The 10,112-nt window shown below is 63.0% G+C and overlaps 1 protein-coding gene across 1 annotated transcript; it reads right to left on the bottom strand.

The window, feature by feature from the left end:
* Positions 1-213: 213 nt before the first annotated feature.
* LOC119192416 (serine/arginine repetitive matrix protein 1-like) lies at positions 214-7,388 on the bottom strand. The gene is made up of 5 exons (XM_037446233.1): positions 7,207-7,388; positions 6,566-7,162; positions 1,261-1,531; positions 559-1,117; positions 214-524 (listed from the first exon to the last, which is right to left on the bottom strand). The coding sequence occupies exons 1-5, from the start codon at positions 7,386-7,388 to the stop codon at positions 214-216; spliced, it is 1,920 nt and encodes a 639-aa protein (XP_037302130.1).
* Positions 7,389-10,112: the final 2,724 nt, after the last annotated feature.

Below are 10,112 nucleotides of genomic sequence, written 5' to 3'. Positions count from 1 at the left end.
CGCAGCTCGACGGTTTTGGTGGGCCGGGATATTCTCACCTCCTCCGACCCACCGAAGCACTCCCTCAGCCTCGCGGCGAGGGAGTCGGCCCTTCTTGAGTTGGCCCCGGGCACCTCATACATTGGGGCACCCGTGGCCGCGAATTTTGGCCTCAGCCTAGTGATGTCTAGGCCGGTGAGGTCCACCTTCGATTGGGCGTCCGTAAGGACCTTGCTAGGACAGGCCCTTGGCCACCGCCGCAGGAGTCAATGTTATAACGACCGCTGCGGAGCGTGGCGGTCGTAATTTTGGCTCAGCCCGGCGCGCCGGCTGTTGCGGCTGGGTGTTCGCCGCTGCAGCGGGCTTCTTTTTCTTCCGGCTGACCACTTCTACCCACGGCGTCTCCATCGATGCGGGGCCGGCGGTAGGGCGGGGCTCCAGCGGAATTGTGCCGGAGGGCCGTTCTTCGTTCCCTTTTGGGCCTTCGGCTTGGACGTCGTCGTTGTCACCTTCTTCCTCTCGGCTTTCCTCTTTCTCGGTTGGTGCTGCTCGCAGTCACCGGGGCCGTAGAGGACCCGCGACAGTACTGCGGCGCCGCGCTGGAGGTCCGGTACTGGGGCGGGGAGGGGGAGCGGAGACTGTCTTCCCCTTTCCCTTTCTCCCTCTTGGTTTTAGGCGGGGCGGGACCTCCTACTATTCCCCCCGACACAGGGAGTTGTGTGTCCCCTGTTGCCATTCTCTTTTCATGGGCCAGAGCGGGCCTTTGGGCTGGCCCCATCCGGGCCGACTCCAGCCTGGCCTCGACCCTGGCTTCGACCATAGCCAGCATCTCTTCTATAGGCGGCCCTTTGGTGGCCGCTTCCAACCCTTCGAGGCGTTGTTTGAGAGCTGCGTTCTCTTCCTGTACCGTTTTCAGATTGGCCTCGAGGCGGGCACTGAGCTCCTGCCACTTCTTTGATTCGCTCTCGAGGCGAGCGATGAGGGCGGACTGCGGCTGTTCGATGTACTGGGTGATTGTGTTTGTCACCCAGTTCAGAGCCTTCTGGACGTTCCCTTCAGATTGCCCGATTTGCGGACAATGGCCCGCACCACATGCCCGCACTTCTTCAAATCCTCTTTCGTGACGGGGCGGTTTCGTCTTCGTCCATGCGTGGAGGCATCGGCGACTTAACAAATTTCAGCCGGTCCTCTAGTTCCTCCTCAGCTTTTTGGCGTGCCTCCTCGCGCTTGAGTCGGTCACGCTCCTTCTGCGCCTGTTTGAGGCCGATGTATTTTACCGACCGTGGGAGGACGTCCTCTCCCTCGGCCGTCGGTGGTCTGCGCCTTGGGCACCGGCTCGTCGGTGTCGCTGGTTAGGTTGAGCGACCAGCTGTCGATCGAGCGGGAATGCCTTCTCCATAGCCTCCTACTCCTGACGGAAGAGACACTCCCACTCGAGTCGCTATCGACTTCTGTGGCCACAGATGATCGGGCCACTCCCTCCATGGGCTTCTCGCCCGAAATCTCCTGCACAACGTCTCCGTCGTTCAGGTTTGCACCCGCCGACCTCCGCCTCCCCGGCCGGAACCGGGGTGGGCAATCTCGTCAATAATATTTTGGGTGTTTTAAAAATTGAGTCCATATTGAGTCCCACGAGTATGGGGAAAGGGTGGTCCGCCCAGGCAGTGCCCCCTGTACCTGGGTAAGCCTAGCGTAACCCGCACAGAGTGTCGGCCGGTACTCTGGCGGGGGTCGCACTCGAGACCGAACTACCCATCGGCCATGCATCCCTCGCGGTGCGCCGCCGCTTGGGATTCGGGGTGATTTTTATAGAGGTTTTCTTCCTCGCGGTCCGGGCGGTTAAGCCAAGACCCTCGGTCCAGCGGGAGCGCGAGACATATCCACAGACCTCCACACCGGATTACGATCTGCGACGGCGACAATGGGAGAGAGAGTCCCCCCCACCGCCTGCTCGGGGCGGGGTGAGCGCACACCGAGCCCGTCGACACCTCCGGACAGAACCGGGGCCGCCCAAGATGGGCCAATCTCACCAAACTACAACACGACGGCCGCCGCAAGAGGCGACGACCGCCAACCACCTCGGTTGTCAGGATATTAGCCAGCGCGCAGATCAGCCTGATCGGTCTGATCGACGCGCCGTTGCCCAGGGTGCACCACGAGGAGGTTTCCTGACCTAGCACCCCACCCCAACCTTTTTTTTTTTTTTGGTTTCGCGGAGAAAGTACCTTATTACTACCGCCCAGCCTTCGCGGGGGCGACTGAGCGGTTATGTTGGGGTCACCGTGCCTTACGACCCGACGTTGCGCCGCCCGGAATTGATGTAGACCTTCGGGCGACCGCCGGGCCGAGTCCCTAACCTATGTACAACGCACGGCATACCAACTAAAACTCCGCGGTGGCCCTCTTCGGCGCATTAGGGACGGCTGCGGGCTTCCTCTGACGTTGAAATGTCTAGTCTGCGACCGCAACCGCCCCTGCGCGGTGCCGCCTTGCGGCCCGTCTCCTATGGGGGCTCAAAAGCCCCCGCGCACCGAAGGACGCCCTCGGCGTCTACGGCAGCGTGAGGCCAACAACACACTGCCGTCCATCCCGGGGGTCAACCGAGAGTGTGCGATGAACGCACTGCACGCACTGAAAAGTGCGCGCGCACTAGGACGGGCAGCCCCTGCTGCCCGCCGACGACCCCTTCGTGGCCCCTATTAGTCGCCTTTTACGACAGGCAGGGGATACCGTGGTGGAATTCTCCAAACGCCCCCATTCCACAGGGCGGGAGACGCCGGTCAGTCGTCCACCCGGCGCCTCCTACGTCTCCTCTGACGGCGGGAGGGATCCTCCCTCTCTCGATCCCTCTCGGCACTCTCCTTCTGCGAGAGGACCACCTCGCAGAAGTGGGCCACCGCACGCCAGGCCTCCGGGCTGCCGACCATGGAAGCGACCACGGCCGGCAGCGAGAGGTCTCCTCCGACGACTGACACGAGAGCGCTGCGCTCATCGTCCCAGGCTGGGCAAGACTCCAACGTATGTTGGGCCGTATCCCGCGGGCAGTTGTCACAATGGTGACACACGGCGCTAACCTCCGTGCCTACTATCTGACACAGGTACTCCCCGAAGCACCCATGCCCGGTGAGCACCTGCGTCAGGCGAAATGTCGCCGCGCCGTGGCGCCTGTCCAGCCACTGTGCAAAGACAGGACGCACTGCCGCTACGGCCCGAAGCCCCGCTGACGGGGCCTCCAGCCTGAGACGCCACTCCTCCACGGCGGCTCGCCGTAAGGAGGCCCTTTTGGCCTCCATCTCCTTCAGGGCCGGACGCTGCCCGTTCCTGAACGCCTCCTCCCTCCAATGAAAGGTATCGGAGAGGGCTTTGGCGTCCAGATCCCAGGGCAGGAATCCGGCCAAAAGACAAGCCGCCTCGTACGAGACCGTGCGGTACGCCCGTATGGCCCGCTGCGCTACGACCCGCTGCGGGCCCCGCAGGGCGACAGAACGCCCCCAGGGCGTCAGCCCAGACTGGGCTGCCGTACAACGCCATGGACCGCACGACCCCGTGGTACAACCTTCGGCAAGGGATACCAGGACCTTCCAGGTTGGGCGGCAGGCTGAAAGAGCGCCCGCTGCCCTGGACAACTTCGTCCGCAACTTTTCGAAATGGGCGCGGAATTCCCACCGGCTGTCCAAAATCAGACCTAAATACTTCATAGTTTTGCCGATGGGAATCCGCACCCCTCAACCACGATGTGGGCACCGGCCGGTGGCCCCCGCCGAGCCCGTGAAAACACATGGCCTCGGTCTTCTCGAGGGCCACCTTCAAACCTAAACGTCTAATCCGACTCACTACGTGGCCGGTACCCACCGCCGCCAGGATCGCGGCGTCCTGGAAGGTCTTAGACGTCGCCGTGACCAACGTGTCATCCGCATAACACGTCACGTCGACGCCCCAGAGATTGGCACCACGGAGCACCCAGTCGTACCCGATGTTCCACAAGAGGGCCTAGAACCGACCCCTGTGGAACACCGCACGACATCGCTCTTCGGTGCCACCCGTCGGCGCCCGGATACACCACGTACCTGTCAGAAGGTACGCGTGCACCAGACGCCTTAGATAGGGCGGCACCACATGGTACCGCAGTGCTTCGTTGGATGCATAAAAGCGTTGGACATAACTAACGACCCGGCGATCACAACCTTCCCCCTGGCCACTGCTGCCTCCGCCTGCGACTTGACCCGCAGAATCGCGTGGACAGTTGAGCGTCCACTCCTACCGCCAAACTGTTTGTCGGCCAACTCTGGACCGACCCTCTCGAGTGCTCGACGAGGCGCGCGTGTATAATACGCTCAAAAGTTTGGCGACCTCGTCGAGCAGCACGATGGGCCGGTAGGCCGACGGCGACTCTGCGGGTCTTCCCCTCTTTCTTCAGCAGGACGAGCTTCCCGGTCTTCCACCGCGCCGGGAAGACGCCCTGCACCATACAGGCGGAGAATAGACTGCGGAGCCGCGGCCCCAGGTACTCGAGGGCTAACACCCAGGCTTTCCGGGGATGCCGTCGAGACCCGGGGCGGTGTTTTGCCCGCAGCCGAAACACTGCCGCCCGCATTTCCGCGGGCGAAACCTCTGGGATATCCCTTGCCGAAAACGACGATGACGCCACTTCCGGTGGCGCCATCGGTGGAGGAGAATAGTATCCTCGGTGGCCGGGAACAAGGCCGCGACAACGTTGGCCAGTAGTTCTGGCTGGAGACTCTGCGACAGCGGGGGCGCCGCTGGACGAAGCTTATTCATCACTAGTTTGTAGGGGCGCCCCCACGGCACCCCGTCGAGAGTCTCCAAAAACTCTTTGCGTGCCGCGACCTTGGCCCTATGAATGGCCACCCGCAGCGCTCTCTTCGCCTCTTTATAGAGGCCGTAGAGCTGCCGCTCCCGGTCTTCATGGTCTCGTGCGCGAATACGGCGGCGGCGATGCCTGGCGTATCGGCGGCGCGCAGCTACGCAAGACGCGCGCAACTGCGCTAGCTCCGCCGACCACCAGTACACCTCCCGCCGCGGAGGACGACGGAGCGCCCGGGGCATGGCGGCGTCGCAAACGTCCGACATTGCCACCCCGAACCACTCCGCCTCCTGCTCGACCCTCACCGGACCCTCCGGCTCGGGGAGCCACGAGACTGCCAGAGCGGCCAGCTCTAGGGCCTCCTTGTCGAGGCGCCTTAATGCCCACCGCGGGCCGTCCTGACCAGGGGCACTCGGTCCACCAATGGGCTGGTTACGTTGACTCGTGGGCGCGGCGACATCGAACCTTATATATCGATGATCCGATAGTGTCTCCGCGTCCACGAGGACCCTCCAGCCACGGACACGACGTGCGACGACGGGGCACCCAAACGACAAATCAACGATTGACCCGCCGTTGTGCCGCACGCACGTGTCCACCGACCCCTGTTCTGAACGGCCAGGCCGACGGAGATCGCCCATTCCTCCAGGACCTCACCGCGAGCGTCGGTCGCCGGCGAACCCCAGACCGCGGATTTCGCGTTGAAGTCACCGGCGACGATTGTCGGGTGAGGTTGGCCCTGCTCAACCAGAGCCCCCAGCCGAACGAGGAAAGACTCGAACTCGGCCAGGGGTCTGTTGGGGAGAAATAAACTCAACTATCCACAATTCCCCAACAGAGCCGCGACGCATCCCTGGCCCTTCTCGACTTTTGCGAAGGGCGGGGAGCCAGCGGCACCCTGGGTGATGATGGCCACCGACCCGTCGATGTCCCCTACCCAGTTATCTCGGGGCGGGACAAAATACGGTTCGGCGACCACGGCCACATGCACCGACCACTGCGCCAGGCTTTGGGACAACAGGTCCTGGGCGCGGGCGCAGTGGTTGATGTTCGCCTGGAGGAAACTTAGGTCCATTATTGATGGGCGATCTCCTCCACGTCCATCTCGGCCTCTACCACTGGTTGCGGTGGGCTCGCCGCCTGCGGCTGGGACAGAACCTCAGCCGTAGGCGCATTCCTTCTTTGGGGGCGGCGCCGGTTGCGTCGGGAGGGGCAGAACAAGCCTTCCCCGAGCCGGTGCCTGGCGGGCCTGCCGGCCGCAGCGCAGACTGCGCAGTTCGCCGGGGCCTTGCATTCGCGGGCTTTGTGGCCCGCCTGACCGCAACGATAGCACAACTCGCTGCGGTCCACTGCGCAGTCGCAGCGCTCCCTAACGTGCCCGCTCTCCAGGCACCGGAAGCACCGCAGGGCCGCGACTCGAGGACAGTCACTCGAGCCGCGGTCCAGCCGATCAAGATTCGGCCCGCCCCCTTCACCTTTTGGGCCGCCTTTATGGGCAAACGAACCCAGGCGGTCCCAACGCCGGAACGATCTGGGCGAATTTGCCCTACCTTAATGGCGTCCGTTGGACACTCACCGGCCTTGGAGAGGGCCGCTGCGACCGACTCCGGAGTGGCCGTGTAGTCCAACTCCGTCAGCCGCAGCTCTGCCGTTTTCGTGGGTCGGGAGATCTTAACATCCTCCGACCCATCGAAGCACTCCCTCAGCCTCGCGGCGAGGGAGTCGGCCCTCTCCTCCGAGTTGGCCCCGGGCACCTCATACATGGGGGCGCCCGTGGCCGCGAACTTCGGCCTCAGCCTGGTGATATCTAGGCCGGTGAGGTCCAGCTTCGACTGGGCGTCCGTAAGGACCTGCTTGTAAGACAAGCCCTTTGCTACCGCCGCAGGGGTCAGCGATATAACAACCGCTGCGGAGCGTGGCGGTCGTAGTTTGGGCTCAGCCCGGCGCGCCGGCTGTCGTGGCTGAGTGTTCACCGCTACAGCAGGCTTCCTCTTCTTCCTATTTCGGCTGACCACTTCTACCCACGGCGTCTCCATCGATGCGGGGGCCGGCGGTAGAGGGCGGGGCTCCGGTGCAGGTTGCGCTTGTGGGGGCGGCTTTTTCCCCTTGACCTTTGGAGGGGGTTTGTGGTTGGGCGCTGTCTTCTTCCCTGGCGCTGTCGCCTCCTTCTTGCCATTATCCCGGCTCTTCTTTGTCCTTGACTCCGCTTCAGTCGCCTTGGCCGCAGAAGGACCTGCGACTGCTTGTGGCGGGGCGCTGGAGGGTCCTGCTACTGGGGTGGGGATTGGGAAGCGGGGACTGTTTTCTTCCCCTTCCCTTTTCCTTTCTCCCTCTTGGTCTTGGGCTGGGGAGGGCCTCCTACAATTCCTCCGGATACGGGTAGTTGTGTATCCCCAGTTGACGCCCTTGTTTCGTGGGCCAGGGCGGGCCTCTGGGCTGGTCCCATCAGAGCCGACTCTAGTCTGGCCTGGACCCTTGCCTCAACCATAGCCCACATGTCTTCCGCGGAAGTTTTGCTCGCGGACGCTTCGAGTTCCTCGAGCCGGCGGCGGAGGGCTGCATTCTCCTCTTGAATCAGCTTCATGCTCGACTCGAGGCGGGCGCTGTGTTCACGCGACTTTTCACTTCATCCTCCAAACGGGCAACAACCTCAGATTCTGGCTGTGTGATGTACCGGGTGATTTTGCTAGTCACCCAGTTCAGCGCTTTTTGGGACGTCCCCTTGAGGTTGCCCGATTTGCGAACAATGGCGCGCACTATATGCCCGCACTTCTCCAGGTCCTCTTTGTGACGGGCTGGTCTTCGTCCGTATCTACCCGCGGAGGCAACGGCGACTTGACGAATCTAAGTCGGTTTTCTAGATCCTCTTCGGCCTTTAGGCGTGCTTCCTCGCGCTTGAGCCTGTCACGCTCGCGCTGCGCCTGTCTGAGGCCGACATATTTTCCGACGGAGGGAGGACGTCCTCTCCCTCGGCCGTCGGTGGCTTGCGTTTTAGGCGCCGGCTCGTCGGTGTCGCTCGTAAAGTTGAGCGAGCAACTGTCGATGGAGCGGGAGTGTCTTCTCCAGAGCCTCCTACTCCGGACGGAAGAGACACTTCCACTCGAGTCGCTATCGACTTCTGTGGCCACAGATGATCGGGCCACTCCTCCATGGGCTTCTCGCCCGAAATCTCCTGCACAACGTCTCCGTCGTTGGGTTTGCACCCGCCGACCTCCGCCTCCCCGGCCGGAACCGGAGTAGGCAATCTCGTCAATAGAATTTTTGGGGTTTTAAAAATTGAATTATCCATGCTGAGTCCCACGAGTATGGGGGAAAGGTTGGTCCGCCCAGGCAGTGCCCCCTGTACCTGGGTAAGCCTAGCGTAACCCGCACAGAGTGTCGGCCGGTACTCTGGCGGGGTCGCACTCGAGACCGAACTACCCATCGGCCATGCATCCCTCGCGGTGCGCCGCCGCTTGGGATTCGGGGTGATTTTTATAGAGGTTTTCTTCCTCGCGGTCCGGGCGGTTAAGCCAAGACCCTCGGTCCAGCGGGAGCGCGAGACATATCCACAGACCTCCACACCGGATTACGATCTGCGACGGCGACAATGGGAGAGGGAGTCCCCCCCACTGCCTGCTCGGGGCGGGATGAGCGCACACCGAGCCCGTCGACACCTCCGGACAGAACCGGGGGCCGCCCAAGATGGGCCAATCTCATCGAACTGCAACACGACGGCCGCCGCAAGAGGCGACGACCGCCAACCACCTCGGTTGTCAGGAGATTAGCCAGCGCGCAGATCAGCCTGATCGGTCTGATCGACGCGCCGTTGCTAGGGTGCACCACGAGGAGGTTTCCTGACCTAGCACCCCAACCCCAACCTAACTAACCTAACCTTAACCTTTTTTTTTTCGGTTTCGCGGAGAAAGTGCCTTATTACTACCGCCCAGCCTTCGCGGGGGCGACTGAGCGGTTATGTTGGGGTAGCCGTTGCCTTACGACCCGACAATTGAGCGGCCCGGAACCCACGGGCGGCGGTCGGGCCGAGTCCCTAACCTAACAAACTAGTCCTACGCAACGACCTACCAACTAAAACTCCGCGTTGACCCTCTTCGGCGCATAGGGACGACTGCGTGCTACCTCGTGACATCAGGTCGAGTTTCTCCGCAGCCGCCCCTGCGCGGTGCCGCCTTGCGGCCCGTCTCCTAAATGGGGGGGCTCTAAAGCCCCGCGCACCGAAGGACGCTCTCAGCGTCAGCGGCAGCGTGAGGTCACTGCCGTCCATCCCGGGGGTCAACCGAAGTGTGCGATGAACGCACTGCACGCACTGAAAGTGCGCGCGCACTAGGACGGACAGCCCCCTGCTGCCCGCCGACGACCCCTTCGTGGCTATTAGTCGCCTCTTACGACGGGCAGGGGTTTACCGTGGTGGTATTCTCCAAACGCCCCATTCCACAGGGCGGGAGACGCCGGTCAGTCGTCCACCCGGCGCCTCCTACGTCTCCTGACGGCGGGAGGGATCGGCCCGTTCCCGATCCCTCTCGGCACTCTCCTTCTGCGAGAGAACCACCTCACAGAAGTGGGCCACCGCACGCCAGGCCTCCGGGGCTGTCGACCATGGAAGCGACCACGGCCGGCAGCGAGAGGTCTCCTCCGACGACTTGACACGAGAGCGCTGCGCTCATCGTCCCAGGCTGGGCAAGACTCAACGTGTTGGGCCGTATCCCGCAGGCAGTTGTCACAATGGTGACACACGGCGCTTACTCCGTCCTACTATCTGACACAGGTACTCCCCGAAGCACCCATGCCCGGTGAGCACCTGTGTCAATCTAAAGATCTGCCGCGCCGTGGCGCCTGTCCAACCACTGTGCAAAGACGGGACGCACTGCCGCGACGGCCCGAAGCCCCGCTGACGGGGCCTCCAGCCTGAGACGCCACTCCTCCACGGCGGCTCGCCGTAAGGAGAGCCCGCACAGCCTCCACCTCCTTCAGGGCCGGACGCTGCCCATTCCTGAACGCCTCCCTCCCTCAATGGAATGTATCGGAGAGAGCCTTGGCGTCAGATCCCAGGAGCAGGAATCCGGCCAAAGACAACCGCCTCGAACGAGACCCGTGCGATACGCCCGTATGGCCCGCTGCGCAATGACCCGCTGCGGGCCCCACACGGAAACAGCAGGGGAACGCTCCCCTAGGGCGTCAGCCCAGACCGGGCTGCCGTATGGTGCTATGGATCGCACGACCCCGTGGTATAACCTTCGACAAGGGATATTTGGACCTTCCAGGTTGGGCAGCAGGCTGGAAGAGCGCCCACCGCCCCTGGTCAACTTTG

This window comes from Manduca sexta, unplaced genomic scaffold, assembly GCF_014839805.1.
Source record: "Manduca sexta isolate Smith_Timp_Sample1 unplaced genomic scaffold, JHU_Msex_v1.0 HiC_scaffold_2770, whole genome shotgun sequence".
NCBI lineage: Eukaryota > Metazoa > Arthropoda > Insecta > Lepidoptera > Sphingidae > Manduca > Manduca sexta.
The sequence above is the reverse complement of the archived record's forward strand: the minus strand, read 5'-3'. Positions and strand labels throughout refer to the sequence as shown.